This window comes from Lagenorhynchus albirostris, chromosome 10, assembly GCF_949774975.1.
Source record: "Lagenorhynchus albirostris chromosome 10, mLagAlb1.1, whole genome shotgun sequence".
Lineage (NCBI taxonomy): Eukaryota > Metazoa > Chordata > Mammalia > Artiodactyla > Delphinidae > Lagenorhynchus > Lagenorhynchus albirostris.
Genome location: NC_083104.1, coordinates 84,206,897 through 84,220,749, shown reverse-complemented (window position 1 = coordinate 84,220,749; position 13,853 = coordinate 84,206,897). Strand labels below are relative to the sequence as shown.

The window sequence follows — 13,853 nt, the reverse complement described above, 5'->3', positions numbered from 1 at the left end:
CTATCAGCCCCCATTTTTAGGTGGGTTCCAAAGTCACCTCATTAACATAACCAAAACACCTTTATGGCTCTCATTAGTTAGGAAATTCCAAGCGTTTAGGAGCTCTGTGCCACAAATGGGGATGAAGACCAAATATGTATTTCTTACTGTAAATCACTATATCACAGCTATCTTCATAACATAGTTGGGATGCTCTCTCTCCTTTCCTAGTCTCTGGAACAGTTTGCAAGTATTATAGGTTTTCTGTTCCTCCCCTGGGAAGCCACCTGGGCCTGATGTGCTGTCTGTGTGCATGTCATGCTGATATGTCGATTTTTTTAAACTAGGGATTTTATTTCTTTCGTTATAGATCTATTGATGAAAAAGATGAATAGTCAATCTAAGAAAGGAATGGAAAATTTTATTTCAGCCAACCTAAGGATTATAATCCGGGAGACAGTTTTTCAGAAAGCTCTGAGGACTATTCTGCCTGTTAGAGGTCGAAACACAGTTATATAAGTCTTTGAGACAAAGGGTTATACGTCAGATGGTGTACTGACAGTTTACACAATCCAGACCTGCATGAACAAAGTGAGAAGTGGGTCATCCTGACCCCTTACAAGATTAAAAAGGAAGGTTATCGCCTAAGGAGGTCTGGTTAAGGCAGAATACACAATACACTCTAAAGGGGAGGGGGGAGGGAGGTCCAAACGGGCAGAGAAAAATTTTATGTTTAAATTTTTCTCATCTTGCCATAAAATGTGAATTTTATTTCATCAGATCTATTCAGATTACCTAATTCTCCTTGAGACCACTTTGGTAATTTCTGTTTTTCTAGGATATTGCCCACTTAGTCTAATAGTTCATTTACTTGTTTATAGAATTCTTTTGCATTTTTAATCTCTTCTGTATCAATAGCTGTGTCCCATTTTTCCATTTCTAATATATCTTAATTCCTCTCTCCTAATTTTGCAAGGTCTCGTTTACTAGTCTTTTTCAAAGAATTAGCTTTACTGGTCCTCTCAAGTTCATTAATTTTTGCCTTATTTTTTTTTAATTATATTTTGTTTCTTTTACTTCCTCTTGGATTCCTTTTTTCCTGGCTTGATTGCTTGGCTCTTAATTTTCCATGTTTCTTACTGTCTAATGTATGCATGTAAAATTTCAAGATTATTCAACTCACTAATTAGCACTCTTCGGGTTTCTTTTGCTGAGTCCCTAATGCACCTAATTGTCCTTCCTTCCTGCCCAGCTCTCGCCCCCCCACCCCCCCCCACCCCCCGCCGGTGGAGACATGAGAGATTTGGCAGCTGCCTTGTCAAAATCCAGGTGCACCCCCTACAGTGCTACCCCGGTGCATTCATCTTAATAATCCAGGAAGAGGAGAACGAGGGTGGTCTGATTGTCTTTAGTCTTCATAATCACTGGCTTATCTTCTAAGTATTCACAAATTATTCTATTAGCATTTACTTATACACCAGAGGTGTGAAATCTACCTTCTTTATTTTTCAGATACCAACAGCAGCGATTTCTGATTTTATTTGCAAAAGCCTGCCTCTGAGCACAGGTGCAGTTGGTTCCAACTAGCTCAGGGCTAAGGTTTCTGCTCTCCCTTTCCAATAGCTCCGCTCCCCTTTTTAGTCTGAAATTTATTCTCCTTGACATTAAAGACCCAAATCAAATAGAATTGTGAGAACTTCCGATGTCTGTATGTCCTTTCCTTTCCTTTCCTTTTGCTGGATATTGACCTGAAACAGCATGTGTGTTTGTCTTTGAACTCTCCTGCCAAACCGCATGTCATTTTAGTCTTCAGCTTCTCTGCTGCTCTTCTTACAGGGTGCTGACGCCTCTTGCTTTTAACAGATGCATTTTAAGCTGCATCTCGCTCAAGGTCTCCCAGTGATCCTGGACTTCTCTTAATCTCTCTACTCCCAGTCTCTTTATCTCTAAAATGACAGGGTTGGGCCCGGGGTGGTGGGTGGGGTCTCTAAGGTCCTGTCCAGCCCTAAAAACTGGCCTGTCCTACAGGACAGGAAACCAGATTGCTTTGTTGAGCCCTTTGTGCCTCCGTCTCTGAAATCCGTTGATTGTTCTTCATGTCCCCAGAGAACTTTTATGCTAGCTGTGATTGTTTCAAAGCAGGCAAAAAAGAAAAGGGCTGAAAGGAGAAATTATACTAGTAAAACTTTTTTTTCCCCCCTCAAAATGGGAAGAGGAATTTGAGAGGCAGCCTCTGAGGGCAAGCGAGGGTGCCCTGGAAGGAAGCCCCATGTTAGGACCACATGTCCTGGGGTCACATCCTTCTCATCCATCAGTCAGGTGACCTGTGTGGGCACCCCTCACCCTCTGAGCCAAGGTTTGATCTACTAACCAAAACCTAGGATAACGCTATCTTTCCTTTGCAGTTCAAGGGATAGGTGTGAAGATGAAATAGTAAACGATCGAGCACTGTACAAACTTAAGGAGCTGTTATTACTGTAGAGATTCCATTCTTTTACAAAAGGAAAAATGACAATCCAAGCAGGTTCTGTGCTACTTTGTCTTTTTTTTTTTAACATCTTTATTGGGGTATAATTGCTTTACAGTGGTGTGTTAGTTTCTGCTTTATAACCAAGTGAATCAGCTATACATATACATATGTTCCCATATCTCTTCCCTCTTGCGTCTCCCTCCCACCCTCCCTATCCCACCCCTCCAGGCGGTCACAAAGCACCGAGCTGATCTCCCTGTGCTATGCGGCTGCTTCCCACTAGCTATCTACCTTACGTTTGGTAGTGTATATATATATGTCCATGCCTCTCTCTCGCTTTGTCACAGCTCACCCTTCCCCCTACTTTGTCTTTTGTAATTTAAACAGCAGTTGTTCAGTGAGCTGCTTTCTCTCCATAACTGAATTCTCAAACGTGGCTGATTCTCTGCTCTCTTGCAATTCACAAGAAAGCCTTGCTCCACTGTAAAGCCCATTCAGATGAGAGCTCTCATTGTTTTCATTATTCACATTTCACAGGGTTCTTGGTCTGTTACCTACTGTCTGCTCACTTTTCAGCATTTCACAAATGTGAACTCAAACACACAGCTCATTTTTATAACGGACGTTGCCAGTGAATGATTGTTTAAAGCAAATGATGGGTCTTTTCTTTAAACAGTGCCTGTGCAGACAAGAGCCAGGTACCCCCAGAGGCAACTTAATGCTTGCAAATCAAGATTACAGGAGGGAACTTTCCCACCGCTCTGTGGCAAGACAACCTGCTCAGATATCGCAACCACATGGGAACTTGTCCTCTGCCCAACAGAATGGGCAAGATACATGTCCTTTCTCAATGGCCCACAACCTATCTGTGTGAAATATTAATACACTATTGCAGACACAAACCAAGCATGTTACTGAGTTCACTATGAGTTGTCCATTCAAAGAGAAATGCTAGATTGATGAATAATTTCCATATACCTTCTTACCAGCTTCTGTCCTGAGACTCAAGCTTTCGACACCTGCCCCTGGATTTCCACAGCACCTCAGATAACACTGCCTGAAACTGGACTCATCATCTTCTTCCCAAAGTTGAATCTTTGAACTGTGTTCCCTAGAATGATGCTCCCATTCACCCAGCCTGGAAACTTCAACCTCATCTTAGGCAACGTCTTTCTTTCTCTTCTCATTTCACTAGTACTTAGTCCCTCATCTCCTCCAGATTAGACCAAACAATCACAGAAGTCTTTCGTTTGTGTTCCTGAACAGATTTCCCTAGTTATAATCCCTGGCTTCTCCAGTATATCCTTCATGCTGCCCCAGAATCATCTGACCAAAATACAGGTTGGGCCATGGCATTTCTTTGAGGCTCCCTCTCACCTACAAAGTAAATTCCGCACTTTTTAGCATAGGATTCAAGGTTGTTCACTGTCAGTCCTTGTATTATTAGTTGGGAAGTATTCATTCAGTTAGAGATAATGAGAGATACTGAACTAAAAATGACATAAATCATGAGAAATACTTATTTTCTTACTTAACAAGAAATCCACAAGTCTCGGGATCCAGGACTGGTTTATTCACAGCATAAGCACCCAGGTGGTTTCCACTGTTCTGCTCTTTCATCCTCAGCATGGTGGATTCTGTCCTCAGGTTTGCTTCCTCTTGAACTCCAGGTGGCTGCTGCAGCTCAGACATCACATCCTCTCTCCCACAACCGTGCAGAAAAAAAATGCATCCCTGCCTCTGCAGGAAAACCTGCCCATGAGCCCCCTTGTAACTCACTGGCCAGAACTGTATCACATGCCCATGCCTACCAGTCACAGACAAGGAGATTAATGTATCTGACTTGTTCAGATAAGTATTCCATCTTGAAATCAGGGTTCTTCCAGCAAGCAAGAAAGAAAGCAGGTGGTGGTGGTGGCGGGGGGGTGTTTGGAGTGGCCATTTTTAGTACCTGCTAGGGTTAATACTCAGCAGTTAACTCTATCCCTAAACCTCAGGCCCCGGCCACGGAAGTTATTACTGTTTTCAAAACTTAGTGTGTGTATCATTTTCTCACGCATTCTCTCTTCCCTTACCAGTATGCCCGCAATGCCTTCCTCTGCTTCAGGAACACATGACTCTTCATAGCCTGCTAGGTTCCAAGCTGCTTCTGAGACAGCAGTCAGACTTAATCCTCCAGCAGGCTTTGTGTTTCTAGTGCATTTCTCACTTTTGTTTCTTTCTACCCTTGTTACAGTTGTAATGTGACTTCTATTCCAGTAGAATATAAGGGCCCTATGTCAGTCAGTCTTGTCCTTCCCATGGCCTTTATCACAGTGCCTTGAATCTAGCAATACATGTTTGCCGAATTAAGTTGAATGTAAATTAATATCACACCTGTTTGGTTTGCAGGGCTGTGCTACCAGCCTAGTCTCCCAAGATGGTGAACAGAATGGTCTTATGGGGAGAGTGGATGAAGGTGTAGATGAATTTTTCACCAAGAAGGTGACCAAAATGGATTCCAAGTGAGTTCAGAGTCATTTCACTAATCATACGATTTAATTCATATTTAAATTACTAACAATTACAAGTAAACTTAGTATGTACTAAGGCTCTTATTTCATGTAAGTATGAAATGTATTTCATGTACATTTCATATAAGTACATTCTGCAGGGGATTTACTGTTCTGGTGGTTTGCAAATGTGATCTTCAGGCCAGCAACATCACTATCAACTGGGAACTTATTAGAAATGCAAATTCTCAAACCTCTACCCCAGACCTACTGAATCAGAAGCTAGAGGTGGGGCCCAGCAGCCAGTGTTTTAATAAGCCCTCCAGGGTGTACTGAGGCACGCTCAAGTTGAAGGACCATTGTACTCTTCTAAATCAGACCACAGAGTGTACCTCCCCAAGGTATTTTTTTTTAGGGCATCATCACATTCACCTGGGTATATCTAGGACAGTGGGCATTGGCAGGCTGAAATTACTTACTTACTTACCCTTGAACAACGCAGGTTTAAACGGCACGGGTCCACTTATTTGTGGACTTTTTTCAACAGTAAATACTACAGTACTGCACAGGCTGTGGTTGGTTGATCTGTGGATGTGGACAAACTCGGATACTGAGGACCTACTCTAAGTTATATGTGAATTAACCCCCTTGTTGTTCAAGGGTCAGCTGTATTTAAAAATTCCTCACGTTCATAATTTGATGTATCTGGGGGCCTATATCATTGCTAAATGGCAAAGCTTTAACAGACAGTGTCAGAATGACAACAGAATTAGTGAAGAGCCTTCAGAGTTAGCCTCTAAAAAGTTTCCTCTGTATTTTCTTATTAACAACATGGAGTTTCCTTAGAAGACAACTCAATAGTACTTTTATTAAGAGCTTAACTTGAAACACTCCAGCCTTTAAGCATGACTTGTACCAAGTTACTTAATCCCCAACTATATGCAGATCCATCCCCAAGTACACTCTGAATATGGATTTGTGTCTGTGAAGTATTCTTCACCTTGAGATATCGAATTCAAGAACGAATTTAACCATCCTGATAAGCTGAGGGTGAACAGGCCAGGCACCGGGAAGGAAGAAGCTAGTCCATTCTATAGATTGATGTGCCTTATCTTGCCTTAGCAGGATGGTGAGGTGGGAATAAGTTAAATTTTTGTGTCCATACCAGTATAACTTACCTAATGTTATAAGCTTTAGGACCCAATCATTTGTCCTCTTTGACACTTGGAGCTTGGCATACTAGGGAAAATTCTATTCTCCTCTCCTTCAAGATCCAATGTAAATGTCATTTATTCAAAATAAATGTTATTTATTCTAGTCAGGGGAAAGCCTTGACTATTCCTCCCCCACCTCCCACCCCCAACCCCCCAAATTAATTGCTCTTTCTCTAGTGCTGAGTCAACCCCGCCCCCCCTTTTTTTTTCATCCTCTACACACATGTGTTAGGGCAACAGAATCCTTCCAGAGTTTGTTTGGTTTTTAATTTTTTTACAGCGTGGGGAATAGATGGACATATTCTCAGCACAAACGATTCAAGCAATACCAGCATAAACTGAGCCAAACGGGAAAATCCTTCTTGATGACTGGCTTTCAAGTCTTTTCTTCCCAAAGGATGCTGTTCTTCACAAACAGTACCTGGGTCTTACTGTTCATTATAACTTCAGTGTCTGACACAGCCCATAATGTATCATCTGCCCTCAGTCACTATTGGTTTAATGAATCAAGACAGTCTTTGGCCTGTATCTGTATAAACAGATAAAATTGTAGGCTCTCCTCTTCCCAAACTTTGGAAATTGAGTTAGTGGAGAGATCTGTGCGCGTTAGATCTAGATCATCTGTGGTGTCACCCCCAGAGTGATGTCCTCTGCCCTTAAAGCTGCCTCTTTCTTTAATAGGCTCTGAATGAAAGTTGGGCAAACTTTATAAGGTGTAAAACCCACTTTCTACAAAGATACTGCTCTAGGAGGATTCTCTTCATGTCCAAGTGCACACATAGAACTAGGTACATCAGTTTTTGTCAAATAATGATGGAATCTACTAAAAGTTGTGATTTGTTTTATTTTGTTATATAAAACCAGATCATTGTCAGTTTGTTACGTAGAGGTCTAGGCGCAGGTCAGACCATCAAGTTGTATGAAGGAAGTTTGAAAATCAAAGTTGCACACGTGCTTCTCATAGTTTAAAATGTCAGGTGTTCTTCAAGGCTTTTTATTAACAAATAAAGGCGGGGGGCGGTTTCTTTCCCTATTCCCCAGGGCAATTAATTCCTCTTCCTTTAGCCGTTTACTTTGATTTTGCTTCCATATTTCTTTTTTGTTGTTGTTGCTATTTCTTATTTTTCAGTTTTAAATAATAACCATAACTGGTGGCTTCTTACTATATAGAGGATGATACTTTAGCTCTTATACAGTCTGACCCTTCTGTCCACCAAACGCATGCAGGCAAACTCACACACACACACACACTCTTCCTCTTCCTGCCATCTTATTTAGTTATGTCGTAACTGTTGGTTACATCAGTGTTTAACGTTTACTTCATTATAAGCATGTAAATAGTCACAGCTAAGTTATACAGTATGGTATGATTACATTTCCTTTCCTATACAGCTCTTTTTTAAAAATTTTTATTGGGGTATAGTTGCTCTACAATATTGTGTACAGCAGAGTGAATCAGCTATACGTATACATATATCCCCTCCTTTTTGGGTTTCCTTCCCATTTAGGTCACCACAGAGCACTGAGTAGAGTTCCCTGTGCTAGACATAGGTTCTCATTAGTTACCTATTTTATACATAGTAGTGTGTATATATGTCAACCCCAATCTCCCAGTTCATCCCCCACAACCTCCATGGTGTCCATACGTTTGTTCTCTATGTCTGTGTCTCTGTTTCTGCTTTGCAAATAGGTTCATCTGCTATACAACTTTTTATTTTCCCTGGAGTTAACAATTGTCTCCTTTTGCATTTGCTTAGTTTTCAGTATTCCTATCTCTGACATATCTCCTAAGTCTCCAGTAGAGGTATAAATTTCCTCAAGTCTTCTCAGTTTCATCTTCCTGGGCACATCCTTCACTGCTCTCTGATCGCCCCAGGGTGACCTGTAGGCCTCGTCCCCTGCTGTCCTCCTGGGATGTCCCTTCGCTGTCTGCTGGGGGCCTCCCCTCGCTCATTCCTGTGTCTTTCCTGTTTCCTTTGGCCCGGTCGTCGTCTTCCTTATTACTTCACTCTCTTTCTGGTGCAGCACCTCCTCGGTTTGCTTGCTGAGAAAGGAAGCACGGGAAGTGAGTTTCTGAAATGCATATGTCTTGCATTTTGCTTAATAGTGTGACTGGGTATAGAACTCTAGATTGGAATCCATCTTTCTTTAGAATTTTGAAAACCTGGTCCCAGTATCCTCAAGCTTCTAGTTGCTCTAAGAATCCAGTGTCATTTTGAGTCCTGATCCTTTGTTTGTGGCTTGTTCTTTTTTTCCTCTTCTCAGGAAGCATTTGGGATCTTCTTTCTGCTCCTGGTGTATTGACATTTTATGATGATATCCTCTGTGTGGGTTTTTTGATTTTGTTTTGTTGAAACCCATTTGCTAGGCACTAATGAGCCATTTCAATCTGGGAATTTATATTTTTTGGTTCTGGAGTTTTTCGTGAATTATTTCTTCTAAATTTCTTTGCTTTTGGGCTTCCCTGGTGGCGCAGTGGTTGAGAGTCCGCCTGCCGATGCGGGGGACAAGGAAGGGTTCGTGCCCCAGTCCAGGAAGATCCCACATGCTGTGGAGCGGCTGGGCCGGTGAGCCGTGGCTGCTGAGCCTGCGCATCCGGAGCCTGTGCTCCGCAACAGGAGAGGCCACAACAGTGAGAGGCCCACGTACCGCAAAAAAAAAAAAAAAAAAAAAAAAATATATATATATATATATATATATATATAAATTTCTTTGCTTTTGCTCTATATTCTTTTTCTTAAACTCCCATTTTATTGTTTCCTCTATTAAGCCACTGTTTTTTTTTTAACTGGTTTCTCTTCTATTTCTTCATTCTTTTTCTTAGCCTCCCCCCATCAACTTTCTGTGCGATTTCCTCAGTCTTATCTTCCAACCTTGAGTCTTCCACTTATGCTATCACATTTTTCTATTATTCTTGTTTCATGGAGTTTATTAACATGTATATCCCCTGAATACATGGGAGATCCCAAGGGAAACAATAATGCCCTGAAATGGCCCACACTACCACCTTAAATACCATCTTCAGCTAAAGACAGAAGAAAGATGAGGTTGGGGACAGTTTGGGGAGGTTATCCTGAACCAGATAAACAAGGGTAAGGTCGTTATGCAGGTTTAAGTCCCTACCTTCTCCATTGATACATTTCTAGGGATTTAGTGATTCTATTTTTCCTGGTACTGAAAGGAATACACCCTTACAAATGGAGATTTTCCTTAGAAATGTAAATTTCTCTTACAGAAAGGTAACTACTCTGTTTTCAGAGCTTCTCCTGTGTCTGCTGTTCCTTAAAAATAATCAGCCTCAAATAATCCTGTGCCAAAGAGGCATACTTCGGGGTGGCACATTCTGCTCCCCTTCACCTGAAATCCATTTGCTTCAGGGCCTCCCCTACTAATGCTTTAGAGCTCAGCTTTCCCAGATTAATAAGTTTTCACTCCTAACTATTGTGGCTTCTGAACTGTTGTTTTTGCCTTTTCTCCCCCCTGGGGCTTATGCCTTCTTCTTCTTCTTTTTTTTTTTTCAATCCCTTACTGGGATTTTCCCGGGGACTCAAGGAGCTAAACCGGTATTCATCCTTCCAGCTTTAAGTGAAAGGCAGTGATGATACCTCCCACTCAACCCACATCATTTACACTTTCTCCCCATCCATTTCCTGACAAACCTCTACCAAAGCTTACTGTCTGCTGTCTGTCAACTGTTGTTGCCTCTTGCAGTGGTATTACATTTAAGCAGGGATCCGGATCTTGGTTTGAGCACTTAGGGCGGGATTTCAGATGTTACCTAATGACCAGGGAAGGATTTTAGGGGCTTAAGGGGAAATCTGGCCCTTCCAGTGCCCGCCAAATTAAACAAGGCAGTCCGTCGCCCACCTGTGTCTTGGGTGGAGCCACCCTTCCTGGAAGCTCTCTGGAGCATTTAAACATAAACTCCACTCCGCTCTCAGTCCTCCCAGTCACATCAGATTCCCATTGTCGATTTGTGTGGATATGATGATATTCAACAGTCCTATTTCCAAAGTCAGCTTTTCTTTAAATGCTTCAGAACGGTTGCCGTGTAAGCAGCGATCTCCCTGTTTCTATTTTGACTGATTCTTGCTGGAGTGTTAATTACAGTAAACCCAACAGGATTTGTTCTTTTGAATCACAGGAGAGGGTCAGCAAGAGGCTCAGAGTCCCATGAGCTTAGTGAAGGAGGAGACGAGAAGAAAAAGCGAGACTTTCGGAAAAGTGGCTTTCTCAACTTAATCAAACCCCGGACCAAACCTGAGCGGTCACCAGCGGTCTTGATGACAGAAGAACTCTCCTCTCCAAAGGCAGGAGTCAGAAGTCCAGCTGTGGACACCCCCAGGAAGGACACGAAGCCAGCCGAGCACAATGGCAGTGCTGATCGGGTAGAGGAGATCAAAACACCTGACTCCCTAGAAGAAAGTCAAGGGGAAGACGTGGGGAAGGTGGACCGGAGTGAGAGCAAGGGCAGCCCCCAAGGAGGGCGAAGGTACAGGGTCCAAGTGATGGGCAGCGGGCTGCTGGCAGAGATGAAGGCCAAGCAGGAGATGAAAGCCAAGGCTGCTTGCTCACTGAAGGTAAGGGAGGAGGGTCTGTTTTGACTTGGTTGCCTTTGTCGTTTTTGTCGCCACTCGGTTTTTATGGGCAAGACAGGTACAGAAAAATAACCTGTGGGTTAAATAAAAATCCGAAAACAGGCCTTTTTCCTAAAGAACCCGGAACACAGATCAGAGGGCCTGGTCTTCCCATGTTTTCCCGCTGGCATGAGGCTCACGCTCTCCAGGAGAGCCTCAGCCCGGGAAGGCCAGGCAGTGGCTGAAGGTCCACGGGGCTTGTCTCACCTGCTCAGGTGCTCCTGTGCGTGTCATAGAAACATGTGACAGCTGTGCCAGGGACATGCCCCACTTTTGGGGAAGACTGTCTGTTGAATCCAAACAGAGACCTGAGGGTGATTGGAGATAGGAAAGCTGACAGAGGCAAATAAAATTATTGAAACCAGATTCTAGTTATATCAAGGGAGATCTGCTTTTCAGTTATTTCAGAATTTATGTCCTTTTCCAAACCTGAAAGTTCCTTGCTAAGTTCCAGGTTTAAAAGTCAAAGTATTCTGTTAGAATTAATTGAATACTTGACCATTGAGATATGTTGTCTATTGCTGTGAAGAAGCACTTTATCATTTAAAAATTGCTGAGTCCCCCCAAAATCTGACATAATGCATTATTTACTTTTGAACTTTTTAAAATATAAGTTGCGTATTTTTTTTTCTCCTTTTACCTCTGTTTTTTCCGGCAGCTGCTTGAGGATTGTATCCTTATTGTGATCACGAAGATTAATATGTTTAACCCAGGTTTTGGTCACTATCAGCTCACTATCCTGAGCTCTTTTATGTTTGTAAAACTGGGTTCTCTAATGAAGGGAAAATTGCACATCGATTTTTATTTGAATCAGAATAAAATAGTTCATCCCAATGAACCCTTGATTTTCAGAAAGTAAATGGTTAACTGTTTACCAGGACATGCAGGGCTGTTTTATATTACTTCTAAACAACTGATTATTTTTTCATTAAATCCTGCACCCTGCATGATTTTACAGCTGTTCACCGTAGTTCTTCCGCCAGCACCATCGTTATCTAGCAATTTTCTAGTTACGCATCCCTCCTCACTCACCCATTAGCCCGCAGAGAAGAGCTGAGGGGCTGAAACTACACTCTGTTAACATGGGAGGCGTGTTGTGGCCTCACTGGTCAGAATTCTGAACACTGTGACCACATCATTGGTGAGTCACACACCCAAGGATATGTTTACATTTTAATCTGTTTCATAGACTTTCCTTACAACAAGGGATGTGCTGTTCTCACTAATGAGCGGTTTATTTTTATCACTGTTTCCATTGATGAATAGCAGCCTTTTGGTAGAAAGATGAGAAGTGTTGGAGGGTTTTTTTCCGGGTGCTTTGGATTCGATAAACTGGCTCCAAGTGACAAAATTCTTAAGGTTTAATTTGTTCAAGACTTACACTAATGATCTTTGAGCACCATCTAGTGTCTATTAAAACAAGAATAAAAATCCTTAGTATTTAAAATTGGAACCAGTCAAGGGTGTTCTATCAGAACTATAAAATAATGAGAACGTGTTTTGAAAATTAGTTTTAGAATATTTTCCCCTAAAATTCCATGACTGTGTTCCCTATAAAGTTAGCAACATAGGCACCAGAAGTGAATATACTATGATAAAAAAATATGTTATATATATAATATATATGTGTGTGAATGTATATATATAGCCTTCACTTTCATCTGGAGTAATTCTCTTTACACTACTTACGTTTAATATATGTGTTTATTTAAAAAGACATATATTTTCACAGAAAGAACTGTGAAAATGAAAGTATGGTGTTTATTATTTATTAACGAAGGAGAGTAACAGGTACTGAAAGCTTAGCGGCCACATCTTTTCTCCTGGGGCCACCTCGTCAGCTGCCTGCACTCAGAGACAATTGACTTCAGGTTATTTCATCCTCATTCCGCACAGGCATTTTGGGGATTTATAACTACCTCAGAAAGCCTGGAAGGAAAAAGTGAAAACAACTCCTAGGATTAGATTTTAAATGTAGGCAAGTGAGGTGCCCAGGGTATAAAATTTAAGGAGGCCCTTACTCTCAGATGCCAGCCCTGCACTTGCATGAGCCTAAAAGGCAGTTTCTCCTTAAGCAAGGCGCTCAGGGCACAAACTTAACTTCTCTTCATTCCTGGCCCTGTTTAAATACTCCACTTTATCATTTTTATCTGAGCTTGGATACCCACGCCCCTGCCTTCTAAGAAGCTATAAAAGGCTAGGTCAGGCACTCTGCATCTGAGGACCGGTTTGGCCCAGCCTCTAGACGGCTTGGGGGCTGGGGGGGGGGGGGGGGAGTAAAGCGCCCCCTGCTGGTTTTGGCTGGCAGTTCATGGCTAGCCCCTGGCCCTGCGGACTTGCGTCAGGACTCAGAGGGCTCCACGTGCTGCCCCTGGCACGGGGCTTCCCTTCCTTGGGGTCACTTTTCCATAATGATGTCAAATAACGTGCCGTTCTCGCTGTGGTACTTGTGTACACACTTCCTCTGAGACCTCAGTAACCACCACTAGTGGAAGTGGAACTTCACAGGCTCGCTGAGAAATTCCTCGGCACTCCCGGCGGATGCGCGGCTGTGGCAGATTGTAACGAGGCAGATCTCAACTGTGCTCGAGATCATCTCTCCTGTGTCATCGGAAACAATTTAAAGCTCGGAACTGGCAGCAGATATTTGCTTTTTAGGTTTGTCAGAAGCGTGAGTTGAGCAGGAACCGGCAGGCCGAAGCTCGAACTGTCTTAGGAATCTTCATGCCTCCTGGTCCACCCGCCCCGCTTTTTTTGTTTTTTAGACGGGAGGCAGGTGTGGGTCATCTCTGCCAATAGGGTTCTCGGGTATCACTGAGCAAACGCTAGCCTTTTTTTTTGTTTTTTCGTATCTTTTTTGTGTCTAAATGCCTCACGCTCTTGTGGACTTCCTGCCCCATAAGGCAGAGGCTGATTCCTCCCTCGCCATCTCACCTTCCTTGTCTTTGCCATCATAAACTCTTCCCACCTGCAGATTTAAAAAAAATTAATTCAGACCTATTTATACTTGCCTCTCCTAAACTATAGACGTGTGTCTAGTGCTTCTGCCTCAGTGGCAGGG

At 42.5% G+C, this 13,853-nt stretch overlaps 1 protein-coding gene across 1 annotated transcript in view; it reads left to right on the top strand.

Annotated features, from left to right (window-relative positions):
• CARMIL1 (capping protein regulator and myosin 1 linker 1) overlaps nucleotides 1–13,853 on the top strand; it is a 318,449-nt gene that overhangs the window by 291,234 nt on the left and 13,362 nt on the right. Inside the window, exons 32-33 of the mRNA XM_060163549.1 lie at nucleotides 4,841–4,953; nucleotides 10,300–10,735. Of these exons, the coding sequence (XP_060019532.1) occupies nucleotides 4,841–4,953; nucleotides 10,300–10,735 (549 nt within the window). The remainder of the gene's footprint in view (nucleotides 1–4,840; nucleotides 4,954–10,299; nucleotides 10,736–13,853) is intronic.